The 25,178-nt window shown below is 35.1% G+C and overlaps 1 protein-coding gene across 1 annotated transcript in view; it reads left to right on the forward strand.

The window, feature by feature from the left end:
• Positions 1-25,178, forward strand: part of NBEAL1 (neurobeachin like 1) — a 197,233-nt gene that overhangs the window by 101,801 nt on the left and 70,254 nt on the right. The window contains 7 exon segments of the mRNA XM_027589436.2: positions 541-698; positions 2,898-3,022; positions 6,919-7,045; positions 18,621-18,769; positions 19,597-19,730; positions 21,325-21,360; positions 21,362-21,427. Coding sequence (XP_027445237.2) covers positions 541-698; positions 2,898-3,022; positions 6,919-7,045; positions 18,621-18,769; positions 19,597-19,730; positions 21,325-21,360; positions 21,362-21,427 — 795 coding nt within the window.

Here is a 25,178-nt window from a genome sequence, read left to right on the forward strand (position 1 = left end):
TTATCGGGGTCTGTTTTATCCTGAAAACTGGAAAAGTATGTGAATTAATTTGCTAATAACTAGGATGTTATTCAGAGAGCAGCAGTCCAAATGATGAAATTTTTCGTTGTGAGAGATTTGCCCCTGTAGATTTCTTTTGTCTTTGGCATTGCCTTCCAGGTCCCCAGTAGTAGTATGGATGTGGTTACTCTTTCTTCTACTTTATTTAAGCTTGAGTCTCATTGCCTTAAACACCAAAGGATCCCAAAGGAAGATCATTTTATTTGACTGTATGAGGTTAATAATTCTGAGTTTCAAAATCCTGTTTTGAGGTACATTACATTTTTGAAGTTCTTCACATGTTTATTGTTTAATTTTTTAAGTTTTACAAAATACAGATAGGTTATAGTTAGAATCATATGCTTCATTAAAGGAAGTTATTCTAATGGAACAAGAAAATACTGTTGGTTACCAGCTTCTTTCCTTTTTTGCATGATTTTATTGGGTCAGATTTTTAAAATTAAATATATGATTCAGTGCTATTATTTATTGCTGTTTCAGGAGTTTTTTGTGGAACCATTTAATAGAAAAGCCCGCCAAGAGAACCTGAGGTATAATAATACACTTAAACAACTTAGCAATCAACAGTTAATCACTCTGAGACGCTGGAAGGCAGTACAGCTCTATCTTACATCTGAAAGGGGACCTTGGGCTGAAAGGTAGGAGGATATTATTTATTAAATACCCTTTCTTCTTTAGAACTCTTGCCTAGAACTTTTTGAGCCAGTGACCTCTCCAATCCAATTTTTAAAACATTCAACTTATAAAAAAATAGCTTTTAATTAATTTGGTTGTCTTTTTGTGAATTACAGGTCTGGGATGTTTAGAGCTTTGTATATATGTTTTTCACCATGGAGTTGTTTCCCTTCCTTTTACCGTGTGATGTAGAATTAAGTCTTTTTTTTAATTTATTTTTATTTAAATTTTAGTTGGTGAACATGCAGTGCAATATTGGTTTCTAAAGTAGAATTCGGTCTTGAATCTGTCTTCCTGATACTGCCTCTTTGAGCTAGAGTTAGAGATGTTATGTGTTTCAGTATTTTACAGTTTATTTACTTGATCCTAAATCACATATGTTTTGATGAATTATAATAATATATATATAATAATGTAATATATAGCATATATATTACACCCCTTTTATTGTGGTAAAATACACATAATATAAACTTTACCATTTTACCACTTAAAAATATACAATTTAGTGACATTAAGTACATTCATAATGTGCAATCATTACCACTGTCCAGCTTCAGAACATTTTCATTACTGCAAAAAGAAACCCTGGACCCATTTGGCAGTCATTCTCTATTCCTTTACCCAGCTCCTGGCAACCACCAATCCATTTTCTGTCTCTATGAATTTGCCTATTCTTGATATTTATATGAATGGATTCATACAATATGTGACCTTAACCCTTTCACTTAGCATTATGTTTTCATTATATTGTGGCATGTATCAGTACTTCTTTTTTAAAGGCCACATAATATTCCATTGTGTGGATATACCACATTTTGTCTATTCATTCATGAGATGATAGACATTTGGGTTGTTTTCTTTATGGCTATTGTAAATAGTACTGCTATGAACATTTGTGAACAAGTGTTTGTTTCAACATGTATTTTCAATTCTTTTTTTTAAGATTTTGTTTATTTGAGAGAGAGAGCATGAATGAGGTGAAGGGCAAAGGGAAAGGCAGGCTCTACCCTAAGCAGGGAGCCTGATGCGGGGCCTCGACTCCGGGATCATGACCTGAGCCAAAGGCAGACACTTAACCGACTGAGCCACCCAGGCGCCCCTCAACATCTGATTTTTAATTCTTTTAAGTATATACCTACAAGCAAAATTGCTAGGTCATGTGATAATCCAGTGTCTAACTTACTGAGGAATTGCCAGTTTTCCACAGCAACTGCACCATTTAACATTCTCATTAGCATTGTTTGCAGGTTCTAGTTTCTCCACAACCTTACTGGTACTTGTAAAATTTTTCCAGTTTTTTTATTATGACCATCCTAGTGGATGTGAAGTGGTATCTTATGGTTTTGGTTTGTATTTCCTAATGACGAGTCATGTTGAGTATCTTTTCATGTACTTGTTGGCCATTTGTATATCTTTTTTTTGAAGAAATGTCTATTCAAGTTCTTTGCTCACTTTTAAATTAGATTGTTTGATATTTTGTGGTTGAGTTGTAAGAGTTATTTTTCTCAGTAATAGACCCTTATCAGATATATGATTTGTAAATATGTAGATTGTCTTTTCACTTTCTTGATAATAGCCTTTGGTATACAAAAATTTTTTAATTTTAAAGTCCAATTTACCTCTTTTTTTCTTTTGTTGTTTATGTTTTTGGTATAATATCTAAGAAACTATTCCCAAATCCAAGTTCATAAAGACTTACTCCTGTCTTTTCTTCTAAGAGTTTTAGCTCTTATGTTTAGATCAATTATATTCTCTTTATTTGTAGTAAAATTATTTTATTTTGAACACTGTATTAGAATAAATTGATTGTATAGCTAATTAAGAACTTCCATTTAACAGTTAAAGAGTAAAAGATATCAGCTGTAAGTGTGAAGATTTATGTTCAATTCTTATTTCTAATACCTGTAAACACCTTGGCATCCCAGGCAAATAATTTAGCCTGTCTTAGGTTTCTTCATGTATAAACTGCAGCTATGCATACCCACACTGGTTTTCTTTCAGGGTTGTTTGGGTCAAATGACATGATGAATGTGACTGTTTTTATAAAATGGTGCTAAACAAATGTAAAATTCTTGATACTTTCTTACTCTATTTCATTCAACCAATCTTTGTAACTTCAAGCTAAGTAATTTTACTTGTTTACTTATGAAAATTCATAGGAAACAAAATCCAATTCACTGGAAACTAGCTAACGTAGAAAATTATTCCCGCATGAGACTTAAATTGGTGCCAAATTATAACTTCAAAACTCATGAAGACGCTAGTGCTTTGAGAGATAATCTAGGTGAGTTCCGATGCCTGTTTAATTATTTGTTGAAGATAGGGTATTGGTGGGTTGGTTATTGTTTTTATTAATTGTTTCAAAATTGCTTACTCATGAAGGAAGGGTGACACTTTATAATTATTTCGTTTTCAAAATGTTAAGATACTGTTTACAGAGCTCTTTTGTACAGAAATTAGTTGATATTTAAATGGTTGTATATGTTAAATTCTGTTACCTTTGGTCTAAATCTAAGATGACTTCCTATATCAATTAATTGTAATTTTTCAAAGAAAAACATAATTACATTCATAAAATTATACTGTAGTTTGTGTGTAGTGCACTGTCTCTTGTATCCATTATGGTACATTGAAACAGTGGTTCTTTTCCCTTAGTCTTCTGCTTATACCAAGACTGAGGCTAATGTTAGATATATTTAGAATTCTTAGTAATCCTTTAGATCTTTCTTTTATAACCTGTTCTTTTTAGATCCTTAGTATCTTAGATGGGTTAATGCCTTTTTCTAGAGAAAAGCGCAAAAACACATAGCTTAGCAGTATTTCAAAACAGATTTTAAAGAGTCTCTACAGCTCTTTAGGAAACCTTGCCTTTCTAACCATCTGAGTGCATATCTCCCTTTTTGAAGACAGGTCTGTGAAATACCCAAAATATTGATTGTTGAGTCATTGGCGGTCATGTGTATACTAAATTGCTTTATCATAACCACCTTGTGTTCAGTGACTAAGTTTTAGATGAAATTCAAGTACCCATTTTTAAATCTTTTTAAAGTTGCATTAATATATTGGCCAATACAGATGCCATAAATTAATCAAGAGTGCTACTATCTGTGATGCCTGCCATTTACAGTCTTACATCCTAAAATAAATCCAACACAGTAACTCATTTCCCTTAATGCAAAATAATGGCCCTACCCATGAAAGAAACTCTAACTTTAAGAGTATCTTAATATAGGAAGTCACTTGCATATAACTTGTTCTCCCTCTATGTATTTACTCCTTGAAATTTGACTGTGCTTATCACTCAGCAAATATCTTTGGTGAATGACTTGAATCTAATAATACTTAAAGAATAGTGTCCCCTATTTTTTCTTTTTTTTTGCCAAGAAATCCCCCCCAGGAAATTTCCTGTTCCTCTTCCTCTCCTCACCCCTTTATACAGGTACACAGATATAATTTTATGTCTCTTCCTCTGGTTTTAATTAAGTCTAGGAAAACTTGTGTTCTTCCGTTTTTTCATCTCTCAGTTTTTCTCCTTACCTAGTTTTCAAATATACCCCAAGTATAATAGTGACAATAAGATAGTACAGAAGAAACAAAAATTCATACATTTTAAAGTGAAATTGGAAATAGTACAAAACCAGTGGCATCAATCTCTAAAGCTCTTTAAGTTTCCCTGAAGTATACTTCAGAATTAGCTGTAAAATATTCTACCTACCTAAGAATACTTACAGACAAAAATAAGTAGAAAATTATTCCTGCATGACTTAAATTGGTGCCAAATTATAACTTCAAAACTCATGAAGACGCTAGTGCTTTTATTTGTAGTAAAATTATTTTATTTTGAATACTATATTAGAATAAATTCATTGTATAGCTAGTTAAGAACTTCCGTTGAACAAAGAGTAAAAGATATCAGGTCTTTATTTTTGTCTGTATTTTCATCAGCTGCCAGAATTCATGGTATTTTAAAAATATTTTCTTATTTTGTTTTGTTTCACATACCCCAGTACTGCTTTGCAAGCATCCCATTGCAAATGTACAGAATAGTTTTTACATTGTGGGCTAAATTACAAAGTTAACCATTATCTGTAACATTTTTGATGGGAAATTCATTGTGAATTAAACAAGTGATTTGTGAAGTATCTTTTGGAACACAACCACTTACAAATTATGGAATTTAAATAGTCAAAAAGTGTATTCTTAAATATATCATTAAAAATATTTGGGTTTAGGGGCGCCTGGGTGGCTCAGTCATTAAGCGCCTGCCTTCGGCTCAGGTCATGATCCCAGGGTCCTGGGATCGAGCCCCGCATCGGGCTCCCTGCTCCACAGGAAGCCTGCTTCTGCCTCTCCCACTCCCCCTGCTTGTGTTCCCTCTCTCACTGTGTCTCTCTCTGTCAAATAAATAAATAAAATCTTTAAAAAAAAAAATAGTTACTTGTTCTAGGAAAGTGTGAGCCAGTACTTCTTAGGTATAGACAAAGGTGTGATCAAAGCAGATTTACATAGAAAAATGCAACTATACATTACGTTGATTCATCTTTTTATGTCTGAGCAGTGATACCAGTTGAGGAACTAAGGAAGGATTTGTCATCTTTATAATGTTTTGTTACTTCGGGTTTTTTTGTTTTCTTCTTTTTTATTAAAGAGGGAGAGATGGAGGGGCAGAGGAAGAGAGAGAATCTTAACCAGGCTTCACACCCAGCACAGAGCCTGACTCAGGGCTTTACCTCACAACCCTGAGATCATGACCTGACCTGAAACCAAGAGTCAGACATTTAACTGAAATAGCCACCCAGGCACCCCTATAAGGTTCTGTTACTTGGTTTGAATTATTTTTATTTCCCACAACTGAAATATCTTTATTCATAGTTACATACATAAATTTTTCCCAGTCCTACCTATAAATTATACAGTTACTTTTATTACTATTCTTATGTCACTCAGGTAATTGAGAGGTGAATGTATATAATAATGGTAGCTGCCATTTATTTTATACTTACTGTGATGTGATGTATCTCCTTTCACAGTTAAGAAAACAGATTCAGAGGAGTCACCTGGTTAATAAATGGCAGAACAGAATTTGAGTATAAGTTTACCACTTCACAGCCTTTGTTCTTCCCATTACACTAGCCCTGCCTTCTTACAAAATGTATAGTTTATAAAATGCATTACGTTTATTGTGTATATTTGTATCCAGAATTACTTACTAAATTTCATGTGCTCCAGAAAAAAAGAAACTTCAGCTCTTGGGTTATGTATTCTCTTCCAATTAAAGATAATTTGTCATCTTCTTTCTTAATATTTCCTTAGTACAAATACAAAGTCAAAATAGTTCTGTTAAATTAATACAGTGAGGATAATTCTTTCTATAACTTTTTGGCATGCTTTAGAATTAAATTAGATTAAAGAGATTACATGGCCCATTTTTAAATATAAATAATACCATCATTAAAATAGATAACGTATTTTTAAAACATTTATTCCTTTTATTATACATGTAATAGTTTTTAAGATCACAAACAACCTAGATTATTTTAAATCATGTATAAAAACTATTCTGTAGTGAAGAGCAGAGGGAGAGAGAGAGAATCCCAAGCACACTCCACTCTGAGCACAGAGCCCCACATAGTGCTCAATCCCACAACTCCACCTGAGCTGAAACCAAGAGTCAGACGCAAAACCAACTTAGTCACTCAGGGGCCCTGTAAATTGCTTTTTTATCTTAGACAACTTTATGTCCTTCTTAGTTTTTTCCAGTTTTATTAAGATATAATTGACATACAGTACTGTATAAGGTGTAGAGCATAATGACCTGAGATATGCACATATTATAAAATGATTACAGTAATGTACAGTTAACCATCACATCATATAGTTACAAAATTTTTTTTCCCTTATGATGAGAACTTTTAGGATCTACTCTCTTAGCAACTTTTAAATATGCCATATAGCATTGTTAACTAGTCATCATGCACATTACATCCCCAATACTTAATTATCTTACAACTGGAAGTTTATACCTTTTGACTCCCTTCACCCAATTCCCCTATCCTTCTCCTTTACTTAAAATACACATTATGATGATGATGTAATTAACAGTCAGAAATTACAGAAGGACTGTAATGAGGTTATTTTTTTTTACCGTGTTTAATAGATATTTTGTATTTATTTAAACAGGCGTCCAACACTCACAGCCTTCCAGTGATTCATTGCTTTTGGAAGTAGTGAAACAAGTAAAAGTTAGCAATATGGAGGAGGATAAATTAGACCTTCCTGAAGAAGACTTAACAGCCAGAGTAAATATGTATGTATCAGTATTTAAAGGAATTAAAAATTATTTTGTTCTGAAAAATGGGGTTATAAAATTGTGGAAGGTGTTTGCTTATAATCCTAAGTACATTGACCCTTGAATAATAAAGGTTTGAACTGCATGGGCCCACTTATTTACACTTTATTTCAGTAAATACAGTATAGTACTATATATTCTCTTCTGAATAATTTTCTTAAAAATATTTTCTCTAGCTTACTGTAAGAATACAATATGTATTAATTGACTGTGTATATTATTGGTAAGGCTTCTGGTCAACGATAGGCTATTAATAGTTAAAGTTTTAGGGAGTCAGATTTATTCATGGATTTTTGACCACACAGGGTTCAGTGCCAGTAACCCCTGCATTATTCAAGGGTCAACTATATTTCCAGAATCCATCTGTTACTGCTGTATCAGATGTTAGGTGTCTATCAGTATTAACAGAAAATATACTGATTTCCTTATCTCTCTTTTTTGTTATTATTGTCATCAATATAGGCTTTCATATGTTTTAACCCCAAAAATACAGTTTATTTTTTTATTTTATTTTTAAATTTAAATTCAATTAATTAACATATAGTGTAGTATTAGTTTCAAAGGTAGAGTTCAGAGATCCATCAGTGTTATATAATACACAGTGCTCATTACATCACATGCCTTCCTTAATTGCCCATCACCCAGTTACATCATCCCCCCACTAACCTCCCCTCCAACAACCCTCAGTTTGTTCCCTGTAGTTAAGAGTCTCTTATGGTTTGTTTCCCTCTCTGTTTTTATCTTATTTTATTTTTCCTTCCCTTCCCCTATGTTCATCTGCCTTGGTTCTTAATATCCACATATGAGTGAAATCATATGGTATTTGTCTTTCCCTGACTGACTTATTTTGCTTAGCATAATACCCTCTAGTTCCATCCATGTCATTGCAAATGGCAAGATTTTTTTTTTGATGGCTGAGTAGTATTCCATTCTCTATATATACCACATCGTCTTTCTCCATTCATCAGTGTTTTGGGTTTTTTTTTTAATTAATTAATTTTTTTTATTAGGTTAGTCACCATACAGTACATCATTAGTTCCATCCATCAGTTGATGGACATCTGGATTCTTTCCATAGTTTGGCTATGGTAGACATTGCTGCTATAAACATTGGGGTGCAGGTGCCCCTTTGGATCACTACATTTCTATCTTTGGGTTACCCCAGTACCTAGTAGTGTAATTGCTGGGTTGTAAGTACCTCCATTTTCAATTTCTTGAGGAACCTCCATACCGTTTTCCAGAGTGGCTGCACCAGTTTGCATTCCCACCAACAGTGTAGGAGAGTTCCTCTTTCTCCACATCTTTGCCAACATCTGTCATTTCCTGACCTATAGCCATTCTGCCCAGTGTGAGGTGGTACCTCATTGTGGTTTCGATTTGTATTTCTCTGATGCCAAGTGACGTTGTACACTTTTTCATGTGTCTATTGGCCATTTTGATGTCTTCTTTGGAGAAATGTCTGTACTCCCCATTTCTTGATTGGATTATTTGTTCTTCGGGTGTTGAATTTAATAAGTTCTTTATAGGTTTTGGATACTAGCCCTTTATCTGATAAGAAATTTGCAAATATCTTTTCCATTCTGTCTGTTGTCTTTTGGTTTTGTTTCCTTTGCTATGCAAAAGCTTTTTATCTTGATGAAGTCCCAATTTTCATTTTTACCTTTGTTTCCCTTGCCTTTGGAGGACCTGTCTAGCAGGAAGTTGCTGCAGCCAAGGTCACAGAGGTTGCTGCCTGTGTTCTCTAGGAATCTGATGGATTCCTGTCTCACATTTAGGTCTTTCTTCCATTTTGAATTTATTTTTGTGGGTGGTGTAAAAACCTGGTCCAGTTTCATTCTTCTGCATGTGGCTGTCCTATTTTCCCAACACCATTTGTTGAAGAGATTGTCTTTTTTCCACTGGTTATTCTTTCCTGCTTTGTCAAAGATGAGTTGACCATAGAGTTGAGGGTCCATTTCTGGGCTCTCTATTCTGTTCCATTGATCTGTGTGTCTGCTTTTTTGCCAGTACCATACTGTCTTGATGATTACAGCTTTGTAATAGAACTTGAAGTCCAGAATTGTGATGTCACCAGCTTTGGTTTTCTTTTTCAACATTCCTTTGGCTATTTGGGGTCTTTTCTGCTTCCATACAAATTTTAGGATTATTTGTTCCATTTCTTTGAAAAAAGTTGATGGTATTTTGGTCGGGATTGCTTTACATGTGTAGATTGCTCTAGGTAGCATAGACGTTTTCACAATATTTGTTCTTACCAATCCATGAGCATGGAACGTTTTTCCACTTCTTTGTGTCTTCCTCAATTTCTTTCATGAGTATTCTATAGTTTTCTGAGTACAGATTCTTTGCCTCTTTGGTTATATTTATTCCTAGGTATCTTATGGTTTTGGGTGCAATTGTAAATGGGATCGACTCCTTAATTTCTCTTTCTTCTGTCTTGTTGTTGGTGTATAGGAATGCCACTGATTTCTGTGCATTGATTTTATATCCTGCCACTTTACTGAATTCCTGTATGAGTTCTAGCAATTTCGGGGTGGAGTCTTTGGGGTTTTCCACATAAAGTATCATACCATCTGCAAAAAGTGAGAGTTTAACTTCTTTGCTGATTCAGATGCCTTTTATTTCTTTTTGTTGTCTGATTGCTGTGGCTAGGACTTCTAGTACCATGTTGAATAGCAGTGGTGATAGTGGACATCCCTGCCGTGTTCCTGACCTTAGGGGAAAAGCTCTCAGTGTTTCCCCATTGAGAATGATATTTGCTTTGTGTTTTTCATAGATGGCTTTTATGATATTGAGGTGTGTACCCTCTATCCCTACACTGTGAAGAGAAGAATGGATGCTGTACTTTGTCAAATGCTTTTTCTGCATCTATTGAGAGGATCATATGGTTCTTACCCTTTCTTTTATTAGTGTATTGTATCACATTGATTGATTTGCGGATGTTGAACCAACCTTGCAGCCCAGGGATAAATCCCACTTCGTCGTGGTGAATAATCCTTTTAATGTACTGTTGGATCCTATTGGCTAGTATTTTGGTGAGAATTTTTGCATCCATGTTCATCAGGGATATTGGTCTGTAGTTCTCCTTTTTGATGGGGTCTTTCTCTCGTTTTGGGATCAAAGTAATGCTGGCCTCATAAAATGAGTTTGGAAGTTTTCCTTCCATTTCTGTTTTTTGGAACAGTTTCAGAAGAACAGGTATTAATTCTCCTTTAAATGTTTGGTAGAATTCCCCTTGGAAGACATTTGGCCCTGGGTTCTTGTTTGTTGGGAGATTTTTCGTTACTGCTTCAATTTCCTTAGTGGTTATGGGTCTGTTCAGATTTTCTATTTCTTCCTGGTTCGGTTTTGTTAGTTTATACATCTCTAGGAATGTATCCATTTCTTCCAGATTATCTAATTTGCAGGCATATAGTTGCTTATAATATATTCTTTTAACTGTATTTCTTTGGTGTTGATTGTGATCTCTCCTCTTTCATTCATGATTTTATTTATTTGGGTTCTTTCTCTTTTCTTTTTGATAAGTCTGGCCAGGGGTTTATCAATCTTGTTAATTCTTTCAAAGAACCAGCTCCTAGTTTCATTGATCTGTTCTGTTCTTTTGGTTTCTAGTCCATTGATTTCTGGTCTAATCTCTATTATTGCTCTTCTCCTGCTGGGTTTAGGCTTTATTTGCTGTTCTTTCTCCAGCTCCTTTAGGTGTAGTGTTAAGTTGTGTATTTGAGACCTTTCTTGTTTCTTGAGAAAGGCTTGATTATATACGTTCCTCTTAGGACCGCCTTTGCTGCATCCCAAAGATTTTGAACAGTGTGTTTTCATTTTCATTTGTTTCCATGAGTTTTTTTAATTCTTCTTTAATTTCCTGGTTGACCCATTCATTCTTTAATAGGGTGCTCTTTAGCCTCCATGTATTTGAGTTCTTTGTGACTTTCCTCTTGTGATTGAGTTCTAGTTTCAAAGCATTGTGGTCCGAAAATATGCAGGAATGATCCCAATCTTTTGGTACCAGTTGAAACTTGATTTGTGACCCAGGATGTGATTTATTCTGGAGAATGTTCCATGGGCACTAGAGAAGAATGTGTATCCTGTTGCTTTGGAATGGAATGTTCTGAATATATCTGGGAAGTTCCTCTGGTCCAGTGTTTTATCTAAAGCCTTTATTTCCGTGTTGATCTTTTGCTTAGATGATCTATCCATTTCAGCGAGGGGGGTGGTAAAGTCCCGTACTATTATTGTCAATGTGTTTCTTTGTGAGGCTAGGACTTCTAATACTGTGTTGAATAACAGTGGTGATAGTGGACATTCCTGTCATGTTCCTGACCTTAGGAGAAGAACTCTCAATATTTCCCCATTGAGTGTGATATTTGCTGTGGGCATTTTGTATATGGCTTTTATGATCTTGAGGTATGTTCCCTCTGTCCCTACACTGTGAAGAGTTTTAATCAAGAATGGATGCTGTACTTTGTCAAATGCTTTTTCTGCATCTATTGAGAGTATCATATGGTTCTTGTTCTTTCTTTTATTAATGTATTGTAGCACATTGATTTGCAGATGTTGAACCACCCTTGCAGCCCAGGAATAAATCCCACTTGGTCATGGTGAATAATCCTTTTAATATACTGTTGGATCCTATTGGCTGGTATCTTGTTGAGAATTCCTTGTTCATCAGGGATATTGGTTTGTAATTCTCCTTATTTGGTGGGGTCTCTGTCTGGCTTTGGGATCAAGGTAATGCTGGCCTCATAGAAAGAGTTTGGAAGTTTCCTTCCATTTATATTCTTATATATTGAATATTTATATTCAATATATATTCCTCTGAAGAGGAATAGATATTAATTTTTCTTAAATGTTTGGTAGGATTCCCCTAGGAAGCCATCTGGCCCTGGGCTCTTGTTTGTTGTGAGATTTTTGATTCCTCTTCAGTTTCCTTGCTGGTCATGGGTCTGTTTAGGTTTTCTCTTTCTTCCAGTTTCAGTTTTGGTAGTTTATACGTGTCTAGGAATGTATCCATTTCTTCCAGATTGTCTAATTTGTTGTCATATAATTGATTATAATCTCTTATAATATTTGTATTTCTTTGGTGTTGGTTGTGATCTCTCCTCTTTCATTCATGATTTTATTTATTTGGGTTCTTTCTCTTTTTGATAAGTCTGCCCGGGGGTTTATTGATCTTATTAATTCTTTCAAAGAACCACCTCCTAGTTCGTTGATCTGTTCTCCTGTTCTTTTGGTTCCTGTTTCATTGATTTCTGCTTTAATTTTCATTAATTCCCTTCTGCTCGGTTTAGCCTTTATTTGCTGTTCTCCAGCTCCTTTAGGTATAAGGTTAGGTTATGTATTTGAGGCCTTTCTTGTTTCTTGAGAAAGGCTTGTATTTCCCTCTTAGCACTGCCTTTGCTGCATTCCAAAGATTTTGAACAGTTATGTTTTCATTTTCATTTGTTTCCATTAATTTTTAAAATTCTTTAATTGCCTGGTTGATCCATTCATTCTTTAGTAGGATGCTTTAACTGCCACGTATTTGAGTTCTTTCCAAATTTCCTCTTGTGATTAAGTTGAAGTTTCAAGGCATTGTGGCCCAAAAATATGCAGGGAATGATTCCAGTCTTTTGGCACTGGTGGAGACCTGATTTGTGACCCAGGATGTGATCTATTCTGGAGAATGTTCCATGGGCACTAGAGAAGAATGTGTATTCTCTTGCATTAGGATGGAATGCTCTGAATATATCTGTGAATTCCATCTGATCCAGTGTGTCATTCAAAGCCCTTGTTTCTTTGTTGATCTTCTGCTTAGATGATCACCCCATTGCAGTAAGTGGGGTGTTTAAGTCCCCTACTATTATTGTATTTATTTAATTTTGTTATTAATTGGCTTATATAATTGGCTGCTCCCATGTTGTGGGGCATAAATATTTACAATTGTTAGATCTTCTTGTTGGATAGACCCTTTAATTATGATATAGTGTCCTTCCTCATCTCTTATTACAGTCTTTGGTTTAAAATCTAATTTGTCTGATATAAGGAGTGTTTCCCCAGCATTCTTTTGATGTTCATTAGCATGGTAAATGGTTTTCCATCCCCTCGTTTTCAATCTGTGTTGTCTTTGGGTCTAAAATGAGTCTCTTGCAGATAGCATATTGATGGGTCTTGCTTTTTAATCCAGTATGATTCCCTCTGTCTTTGGATTCAGGGCATTTAGCCCATTTACATTCAAAGTAACTATTGAAAGATATGAATTTAGTGTCATTGTATTACCTATAAAGTCACTGTTTCTGGATATTGTCTGGTTCTGTGTTACTTTTGGGCTCTGTCTTTGCTTTAAGGATCCCCTTTAATATTTCTTGCAGGGCTGGTTCAGTGATCACAAATTCTTTTGGCTTCTGTTTGTCCTGGAAGCTTTTTATCTCCTTCTGTTTTGAATGATAGCCTTGTTGGATAACGTATTCTTGGCTGCATATTTTTCTCATTTAGAACCCTGAATATATCATGCCAGTCCTTTCTAGCCTACCAGGTGTCTGTGGATACGTCAGCTGCCAGTCTAATGTTTCTACCCTTGTAGGTTTTTTTTTAAATTTTAATTTGGGTTTGTCATTAGTTTTTTTAATTATGTTCAATTAGCCACTGTATAGTACATCATTAGTTTTTGATGTAGTGTTCAGTGATTCATTAGTTGTGTATAACACCCAGTGCTCTACCCTTGAAGATTATGGACCTCTTATCCCTAGCTCCTTTCAGGATTTTCTCTTTGTCTCTGAGTTTTGCAAGGTTCACTACTATATGTTGGGGTGTTGACCCATTTTTATTGATTTAGAGGGGTATTCTCTGTGCCTCCTGGACTTGAATGTCTGTTTCCTTCCCCAGATTAGGGAAGTTCTCAGCTATAATTTGTTCCAGTAACCTTTTGCCCGCCCCCATCTTTTTCTGGGATCCCATTTATTCTAATATTGTATTGCTCCTTGGTATTGCTTATCTCTCAGATTCTCCCCTCATGATCCAATTGTTTATCTCTCTTTTTCTCAGCTTGTTTATTCTCCATCATTTTGTCTCCTATATCACTAATTCTCTCTTCTGCCTCATTTATCCTAGCAATTAAAGCTTCCATTTTTTATTGCATTTCATTAAGAGCCTGTTTGATTTCGACTTGGTTAGATTTTGGTTCTTTTATTTCTCCAGAAAGGGATTTTTTAGTGTCTTCTATGCTTTTTTCAAGCCCAGCTAGTATCTTTATAATCATTATTCTGAAGTCTAGTTCTGACATCTCACTTATGTCCATACTGATTTAGGTCCCTGGCAGTCAGTACTGCCTCTTGTTCTCTTTTTTGAGGTGAGTTTTTCCATCTTGTCATTCTTGCAGAAAGTGGTCGCTTTTCTATTTGTAAAATTGCCGCAATTCTCTTCTTACATCTCTGGTTGAGTTCAGAGGTGTTCAGAATGATTTAGTAGCTATCTAGCTGAATTCCTGGGACCAGACAAAAATTAAGTTCTCCTACTCCTCCACCATCTTGGACTCTTCTCCCAACAATAGTTTAATAGTTACTGTTTTATGCACGTGTCTAAATTAGTTAAGGGAAGATAATTACCATACTTATATACTGTTTCTCTGTGAACATTCAGATTACATCTGGTCATCTCCTTTCAGCCTGAAGGACTTCTTTTGTTTTCTTATAAGGAAGGTCTGATAGCCACATATTCTCTCAGTCTTTGTTATCTGTGGAAGTCTTTATTTTTGCTTTCATTTTGGATTCTTTTTAAAAAATAGAGTTCTATTTTTGAAAATTAAGATTCATATAATATAAAATTTACTAGGTTAAACTGTACTGTTCCATGGGTTTTAGTATATTCACAGAGTGAACATTACCACTAATTCCAGAACATGTCCGTCATTCTGAAAGGAAATCGTATGCTTTTTAGTAGTCACTCCCAATTTTCCCCTTTATACATCCCCTGGAAACCACTAATCTGCTTTCTGTCTTTATTGGATTTGCCTGTTTTTGACATTTTATTTATTTCTTAAAATATGTGGCCTTTTGTGTCCTCATTTCATTCAGGATAATGTTTTCAAGGCTCATTCATAGAAGAGCATGTTAACTGTGCTTTATTCCTTTTTATGGTTGAATAATATTCTGTCATATGGATATACGACTTTTGTTTATTCATCAATTGATGGACATATAGTTATTTCTACTTTTTGGCTATTATAAATAATACTTCATGAATATTCATATACAAATCTTTGTGTCAACATATGTTTTCAGTTATATTGGGTATATACCTAGGAATGAATTTGTTAGTCATATAGTAATTCTATGTTATTTAAGGAATTATAAAATTGTTTTCACAATGACTACACCATTTAACGTTCCGGGGTTTAAATTTTTCCACATCTACCCCAACTTTTGTATTCTGTGTGTTTACTTATTATACTGTCTGATTTTAAATGGTACCTTGTGATTTTATTTGCATTTTCCTAATGACTAATGATGCTGAGCATCTTTTCATGTATTTACTTACTGTTTATATATCTTTTTATATATTTATAAATATATAAATATTTATGCAGATCCTTTGCTCATTTTTTAATTGGGTTATCTTTTAGTTATTAAGTTATATTAGTTCTTTATTCTAGATACAAATGCCTTATCAGATGTGTGATTGCAAAAATGTTCTCCCTTGAATATGTTTTCCTTCATTTTGTTGATGCACAAAAGTTTTACATTTTCTAGAAATTTTATATATTGTCTCTTACATTTAGGTTTTTGATCCATTTTTAGTTAATTTTTATATGTGGTATGATGTGGGAGTCCACATTCATTCTTTTTTTTAATGTGATTATCCAGTTGCCTGAGAACCGTTACTTTCTTTTTTAATGGATAGTTTTGTGGGATATACAATTCTTAGTGGACAAGTTTTTTTTTTTTTCCTTTCAGCATTTTGAATATGTCATACCATTACCTTTTAGTGTCCTGTATTGTTGTATTTTTTGTCCATGCCTTTCAACACCTTGGCTTTATGTCCATGTGTAGATAGATCTCTTTGGATATTCATAAGATCTTCCTGGATGTGTAGATTATTATTATTATTATTATAATTTGGGAAGTTGTCAGGCATTATTCCTTCAAATATATATGTTTGGCCCTTTTTCTCTGTCTTCTCCTTCTGGGATTCCCTTTATAAAACATTTTGTTTCCCATGATGGTAACCTTTGAGGTGTTTTCATCCTGCTTTGTGTGCTTCAGATTGGACAGTTTGTTTTGAACTGTCACCAAGAGTCCTGGGTCTTTCTTCTGCAAGTTCAGATATGCTATTGTGTCCTTCTGGTGAATTTTTCATTTAGTTATTATGCTTTTGATTCAATGATTTTCCATGTGCTTCTTTTTTTACAGATATGTATGTAATTTCTGTCTTGTAATTTGCAATCTCTTATTTGACTAGGCTTTGTTGCTATAATGTACTTTAGTTCTTTAAACATGGTTTCCTTTAGTTCTTTTAATGTATTTATGATAGCTACTTTACAGTCTTTGTCTGCTAAGTTTAACATCTATGGTCCCCCAATAACAGTTTCTTTTTACTGCTTTTGTCTTTATGGCCCATACTTTACTGTTTTATAATTTTCGTGAAAACTGTGCATTTTAGATAATAAATTGTAACCACTCTGGTTTCTGATCCCCTTCCTTGATGGTGGTTATTGTGGTGGTATTTTTGTTTAGCGACTTTCCTGGACTAATTCTGTGGAGTATATCTTACCTGCTGCCTGTTGCCAGTGATGTCTGTACTCCATGGAATGGGTTTTTGTTTTACTTTGTTTTGTTTTTAAACAAAAAGCCTGTTTTTAAAATAAAAGGCTGGCCTTTTAAAGTTAGTATAGCTTGGTGGTCAGCCAGTAATCAGTTATTTGGTTGTATTTAAACCCCTTGTTCCAGAAGATTGCCGTTCTTTGCCAGTGGAACTGTGTGTGCTTTAGGGAATGTGTTCCAATTTCATGATTTACACATCTCCCTGATTTTTACTTTCTCTGATAAAGCCTCACCTTCAGCCAAAAATGAGTAGTTAAGACCCAAATATATAATTTATTCTGAACATTACTTTTTTATGGATGATAAACTACATTTGGCATATATTTCTTGGGAACTTAATTTTAGTATTACAAATTGACCAGGTTCAATAGTATACTTTGTTAGCATAAACAAGTTCATATAATTTTGATAATTTTTAAGATTTCCTTGATAATTTTCAGGGAACTGGGTAGGGTTAATTATATAGGGTGCTATCTTTGGTAGATTATTTAGTCAACCTTTTAAAACGAATTTTTTTTTTTTACTTTAATGACTGGTGAATTCAGTGAATATGCCAGTCTCATTAATTACAAACTAAAAAACCAAACCCTTTCTTTTATAAAATATAAATAACTTTCAGACTATTTACTCTTTTAAGTCACTTATATCTCTATTTCATCACTGTAAATATTGGAATTTCACTGTTTAGGAAAACATTCTTAATTTTTAATGTTTTTTTTTTACAGCTTAGCTTTAAGTTGTGGGTTGCAATATCACCAGTTAGGCTGGAGATACTTGTAGAGCTTCCTCCTGGAACTCCACTGGGGGGAAAAATTAGACTTGGTCATTGCTATCCTGGAAATGGGGCAGATGTGAAATACGTAGGACCAGGAAGCAGCTGGCTTGAAAGATTTACTTGAATAGTATTCTGTGAGTGGTAGGAGTTCCTATTTCTATATGTGACAGTCCGAAGTCACCTAGGCCGCTAGAAGACACACCCTTCCCTGTTATCTTCCCCAATAAAAATAAAATATAACAGTTCTCTTAATATAAGGTGGCTTCACTCTAAGTAAGGTATTGCAGTAGTAACTCTTTGTATCATCCCCAGTCCTACTGTTAGGGGAAATTACCTAGATTTGGTTACTCTTGAAAAGTCTTATTTTAGGGTGCCTGGGTGGCTCAGTTGGTTAAGCGACTGCCTTTGGCTCAGGTCATGATCTCAGGGTCCTGGGATTGAGCCCCACATCAGGCTCCCTGCTCGGTGGGAGGTCTGCTTCTCCCTCTCCCAGTCCCCCTGCTTGTGTTCCCTCTCTCACTGTCTCTTTCTATGTCCAAAAAAAAAAAAAAAAGTTTTATTTTACAGTTTAAGAATCAATCATAATTAGTGCTTCTGATAATTTATAAAACATCACTAATGATGCAGTCCTTTATTCACAGATTGATATATTCCCCTGCTCAATTCATGTCTCCCAAATATAACTAAAATCACATGACTAGTACTGCTGCATGTTTGAATTGTTCTCTGCCAGTAGTCTTAAAAGATTCACTATATTTTCTTTTAATGAGTCACATACAATTAAAATGTAAAACTTTTTTTTTGGAAACTAAGTTATTGGGCAATAACATTTGGACAGTATTTAAGTAATTTAATATGCAGTGAAATTTTTTTTTTGTAATTCAAATATGCTTTCTTGATACTCTTTTCCATTTATACAGAATACATTGTTGGATGGTTTTTGTTTGGTTGATTTTTGTTTTTACAGTGATGAGAAAGAAGAACAGGATCAAAAAGAAAAATTGGTGTTGTCGGAAGACTGTGAACTCATTACAATAATTGATGTAATTCCTGGCAAATTAGAAATCACTACTCAACACATTTACTTCTATGATTGCAGCATTGAAAAAGAAGATGGTGAGGAGTTCTGGGGGAATAATTTCTGTTGTTCAATAGTTAAGTATCCAGTTTATCAAATATTAATGAGAAGAAAACAATAAGATAGGACTGGAATTGTGGTCTGTCATCTAAAAGGAGAAAAGTGAAAGTCAATATGGGATTCAGTTTATTTTTCAACTGTATTAAAGGGAATGCTTTTTTTGTTAATGTTTTTTAAAAGGTTTGGTGAGAGGAGATTGCTGTAAACTTGTTATAAAATGCAATCTTAATTTTATTTGTACATTTATTTCCATCAGCTTCTCACCTAATCCTTTATCTGAAAATAAAAAGGATATTTAAATCTAGAATGCCAATAAAAGAGAAAAGGAAAAGTGCTTTTGAGATATAATAATCAGGATTATTCTCTGTTCTCATGAGAAGGAAGTGGAATAGCTATAGAATTTTTTTTTTTTAGTTTTAAACCATTTAGGGGCTCCTGGGTGGCTCAGACACTTACGCATCCCACTCTTGATTTCAGCTCAAGTCATGATCTCAGGGTTTTGAGATTGAGCCCCAAGTCAGGTCCATGCTGGTGTGGAGACTGCTTAAGATTCTCTCTCTCCTTGCCCCTCTACCCACCCCCCCACCACACACAATGTGCGTGCTCTCTCTCTCTCTTTAAAAAAAATAAAACAAAAGAAAGAAACCATTTAAACATCCACTAAATTTAACAAATGATTTCTGTGAAATAGGAATTTAATTCCTTTTCCCTAAGTGCCTCTTTTGTCAGGAACTAGGAGATATTTTCTGCATAACATGAGTAACTTCATATGATACCTTCATCACAAGATTTCTTCTGTTTTCAGGAGTAGGCTTTGATTTCAAGTGGCCTCATTCTCAAGTTCGAGAGATTCATCTGCGGCGTTACAATTTAAGGAGGTCAGCTCTTGAGATTTTTCATGTTGACCAATCCAACTACTTTCTCAATTTCAAAAAAGAGGTATGTAAGATATTACCTTTCTGGAAGCCCCACAGTGTTAGCTTGAAGTAATTTTCCAGCTGGTGAGCTATAATGAAACTTTGGACTCTACTCATTTGTGAAGTCAAAATATTAATGGAAAAAATATATGCCTTAGGAGCTAAGTAGTAAATGAATTTTATTGGGATTTATGTTTGAGTATTTTTAGGGTGTTTTCAGTTTTTATATATGAGCAGATAAATCAGTAAAATATGAGGTGTCAGCCAATATGTGCCCCACAGTATCCAGTTGTGAAATAATATGCAACATATATAATATGATGGGATTTATGAAATTGGGTTGGGTTCAGTTAAATAATAATGGGGCAGGTATTTATTCCGGGAATAGAGTAAATTCTTGAATAGTGTAGGTGGTTAAGAGATTACCCCTGAAGCCAGATTACTTGGGTCTAGATACTAGCTCCACCAATACCTGTGTATCTTCAGCATGTTACTTGGGATGCTTGCCCCCAACCTTCCTTCCCTCTGTTACTCGCTTGGGGTCAAACTTGCCTAATTTTCTGATGGCTCTCCCAGTCTTGCCTAGCTCTTTCTTCATTTTCTGTCACAAGGCATCTCTCCTAATAAAATCCTTTGAATATTCAGTTCTATCTTTTTCATTTGCTTTTGAGACAATCTGGATTAGCAGTCAGTAACTAAGTTTCTGTTCATTTGTAGGATCCAGGTTTACTTATAGATGATTTTGTTCAGACGTTTAAAGGCCATTTCTGTTTTTTTTACAAAAGAATACTTTTTTTACTATTAAAATTTCCCCATAGGAATATACAAAACTTGTGTTTTTTAGGAAGGTATGTCATGTAATTAAACCAACCATGCTTCTGTTGAATACTGTACATTTGTATAACTTTATACTTTTTAAAGCACATTTATATATGGTTCTAATCTTCATAACAACCTTCAGATTCACTGTGGCAAATTCTGTTACTGCTTTTTTTATAGATGAGGAAACTGAAGTTCAAAGATGAATTTTATTACTTTACATTTGTATAGCCTTGAAGAATTCAGAAAACTGTAAGGGTAGAGATTATTATGTTTAATGTACAAATGAAGCTCAGTAAATTAATTGATTTGCCAATATGATTAGTATATGACAGGACTAAATTTGAACTGTACTCAAGCTAGTTTTCTGATTCAGTATCTGCTGATAATTCATTATGCACTCTAACTTATTCAAAATATATGACTTGACTTCACCAAACCTAGTAGAGTTAGTTAAAACCATAATCCTCTATTTATGAGAAATGTCCAGAATGGGCAAATTTGTAGAGGCAGAAAGTAGATTAGTGGTTATCAGGGGTTGAGAGGGAGTGAGAATTTTGGAGGTGATGGCTAGTGAGTATGAAGTTTCTTTCAAGGATGATGAAAATGTTCCAGAGTTAGATAATGTTTATGTTTGCACAGCTCTTTTGAATATACAGAAAAAGCCCACTGATTTGTATACTTCAAAAGGGTAAATTTTGTGGTATGTGAATTATATTTCAGTAAAGTAGTTACAAAAGCCATTATCCCAGCTTGTCTTGATCAATTTTTAAACTGTAAAATGCTGTTTTTTATAGGTTAGAAACAAAGTATATAGCAGACTGTTGTCACTTTCATTCTCCAAATAGTTATGGAACCAGATCACCACAGGAATTATTCAAAGCATCAGGATTGACACAGGTAGGAAATTTTAACAGTCACTGTTTTAACGTTCATATTGATTTCAGGCTTTTGCCTAAAACTTCCTCTTCTGATTATTGTATTTTGGTTATTCCATCCATTCTTCCATTCAAATTGATCTTTTTTTTAATAATTTTTTATTGTTATGTTAATCACCATACATTACATCATTAGTTTTTGTTGTAGTGTTCCATGATTCATTGTTTGTGCATAACACCCAGGGCTCCACGCAGAATGTGCCCTCTTTAATATCCATCACTAGGCTAACCCATCCCCCTACCCCCCTCCCCTCTAGAACCCTCAGTTTGTTTTTCAGAGTCCATCGTCTCTCATGGTCCGTCTCCCCCTCCAACTTACTCCCCTTCATTCTTCCCCTCCTGCTATCTTCTTCTTTTTTTTTCTTAACATATATTGCATTATTTGTTTCAGAAGTACAGATCTGTGATTCATCAGTCTTGTACAATTCACAGTGCTCACCATAGCACATACCCTCCCCAATGTCTATCACCCAGCCACTCAATCCCTCCCACCCCTCACCACTCCAGCAACCCTCAGTTTGTTTCCTGAGATTAAGAATTCCTCATATCAGTGAGGTCATATGATACATGTCTTTCTCTGATTGACTTATTTCACTCAGCATAACACCCTCCAGTTCCATCCACGTCGTTGCAAATGGCAAGATCTCATTCCTTTTGATGGCTGCATAATATTCCATTGTGTATATATACCACCTCTTCTTTATCCATTCATCTGTCGATGGACATCTTGGCTCTTTCCACAGTTTGGCTATTGACATTGCTGCTATAAACATTGGGGTGCACGTACCCCTTCGGATCCCTACATTTGTATCTTTGTGGTAAATACCCAGTAGTGCAGTTGCTGGATCGTATGGTAGCTCTATTTTCAACTTTTTGAGGAACCTCCATACCATTTTCCAGAGGGGTTGCATCAGCTTGCATTCCCACCAACAGTGTAGGAGGGTTCCCCTTTCTCCACATCCCCGCCAACATCTGTCGTTTCCTGACTTATTAATTTTAGGCCATTCTGACGGGTGTGAGGTGGTATCTCATTGAGGTTTTGATTTGGATTTTCCTGATGCGAGCGATGTTGGAAAAATGTGTCTGTTGGAAAATGTCGGAATGTCTGTTCATGTCTTCTGCCCATTTCTTGATTGGATTATTTGTTCTTTGGATGTTGAGTTTGATAAGTTCTTTATAGATTTTTGATACTAGCCCTTTATCTGATATGTCATTTGCAAATATTTTCTCCCATTCTGTCGGTTGTCTTTTGGTTTTGTGGACTGTTTCTTTTGCTGTGCAAAAGCTTTTTATCTTGATGAAATCCCAATACTTCATTTTTGCCCTGGCTTCCCTTGCCTTTGGGGATGTTTCTAGGAAGAAATTGCTGCAGCTGAGGTCGAAGAGGTTGCTGCCTGTGTTCTCCTTTAGGATTTTGATGGACTCCTGTCTCACATTTAGGTCTTTCAACCATTTGGAGTCTGTTTTTGTGTGTGTGTAAGGAAATGGTCCAGTTTCATTCTACATGTGGCTGTCCAATTTTCCCAATACCATTTGTTGAAGAGACTGTCTTTTTTCCATTGGACATTCTTTCCTGCTTTGTCAAAGATTAGTTGACCATAGAGTTGAGGGTCCATTTCTGGGCTCTCTATTCTGTTCCATTGATCTATGTGTCTATTTTTGTGCCAGTACCATACTGTCTTGATGATGACAGCTTTGTAATAGAGCTGGAAGTCCAGAATTGTGATGCCGCCAGCTTTGCTTTTCTTTTTCAATATTCCTCTGGCTATTCGGGGTCCCTTCTGGTTCCATACAAATTTTAGGATTATTTGTTCCATTTCTTTGAAAAGGTGGATGGTATTTTGATGGGGATTGCAGTGAATGTGTAGATTGCTCTAGGTAGCATTGACATCTTCACAATGTTTGTTCTTCCAATCCATGAGCATGGAATGTTTTTCCATTTCTTTGTGTCTTCTTCAATTTCTTTCATGAGTATTGTATAGTTTTCTGAGTACAGATCCTTTGCCTCTTTGGTTAAATTTATTCCTAGGTATCTTATGGTTTTGGGTGCAGTTGTAAATGGGATCGACTCCTTGATTTGTCTCTCTTCTGTCTTGTTGTTGGTGTATAGGAATGCCACTGATTTCTGTGCATTGATTTTATATCCTGCTACTTTACTGAATTCCTGTATGAGTTCTAGCAGTTTTGGGGTGGAGTCTTTTGGGTTCTCCACATACAGTATCATATCATCTGCAAGGAGTGAGCGTTTGACTTCCTCTTTGCCGATTTGGATGCCTTTGATTTCTTTTTGTTGTCTGATTGCTGTGGCTAGGACTTCTAATACTATGTTGAATAGCAGTGGTGATAGTGGACATCCCTGCCGCGTTCCTGACCTTAGGGAAAAAACTCTCAGCTTTTCCCCATTGAGAATGATATTCACTATAGGTTTTTCATAGATGGCTTTTATGATATTGAGGTATGTACCCTCTATCCCTATACTCTGAAGAGTTTTGATCAAGAAAGGATGCTGTACTTTGTCAAATGGTTTTTCTGCATCTATTGAAAGGATCATATGATTCTTGTTCTTTCTTTTGTTAATGTATTGTATCACGTTGATTGATTTGCAGATGTTGAACCAGCCTTGCAGCCCAGGGATAAATCCCACTTGGTCGTGGTGAATAATCCTTTTAATGTACTGTTGGATCCTATTGGCTAGTATTTTGGTGAGAATTTTTGCATCCATGTTCATCAAGGATATTGGTCTGTAATTCTCCTTTTTGATGGGGTCTTTGTCCGGTTTTGGGATCAAGGTAATGGTGGCCTCATAAAATGAGTTTGGAAGTTTTCCTTCCATTTCTATTTTTTGGAACAGTTTCAGTAGAATAGGTATTAATTCTTCTTTAAATAGCTGATAGAATTCCCCTGGGAAGCCATCTGGCCCTGGGCTTTTGTTGTTGGGAGATTTTTGATGACTGCTTCAATTTCCTTAGTGGTTATAGGTCTGTTCAGATTTTCTGTTTCTTCCTGGGTCAGTTTTGGTAGTTGATACATCTCTAGGAATGCACCCATTTCTTCCAGGTTATGGAATTTGCTGCCATATGGTTGCTCAGATTACTTTCTTATAATTGTTTGTATTTCTTTGGTGTTGGTTGTGATCTCTCCTCTTTCATTCATGATTTTGTTGATTTGGGTCATTTCTCTTTTCTTTTTGATCAGGCTGGCCAGGGGTGTATCAATCTTCTTAATTCTTTCAAAGAACCAGCTCCTAGTTTCGTTGATCTGTTCTACTGTTCTTTTGTTTTCTATTTCATTGATCTCTGCTCTGATCTGTATTATTTCTCTTCTCCTGCTGGCTTTAGGCTTTTTTTGGTGTTTTTTCTCTAGCTCCTTTAGGTGTAGGGTTAGGTTGTGTATTTGAGACCTTTCTTGTTTCTTGAGAAAGGCTTGTATTGCTATGTACTTTCCTCTCAGGACTGCCTTTGCTGTACCCCAAAGATTTTGAACAGTTGTGTTTTCATTTTCATTGGTTTCCATGAATTTTTTAATTCTTCTTTAATTTCCTGGTTGACCCTTTCATTCTTTAGTAGGATGCTCTTTAGCCTCCATGTATTTGAATTCTTTCCGACTTTCCTCTTGTGATTGAGTTCTAGTTTCAAAGCATTGTGGTCTGAAAATATGCAGGGAATGATCCCAATCTTTTGGTACCAGTTGAGACCTGATTTGTGACCTAGGAT

This window comes from Zalophus californianus, chromosome 3 (assembly GCF_009762305.2).
Source record: "Zalophus californianus isolate mZalCal1 chromosome 3, mZalCal1.pri.v2, whole genome shotgun sequence".
NCBI classification, from domain to species: domain Eukaryota; kingdom Metazoa; phylum Chordata; class Mammalia; order Carnivora; family Otariidae; genus Zalophus; species Zalophus californianus.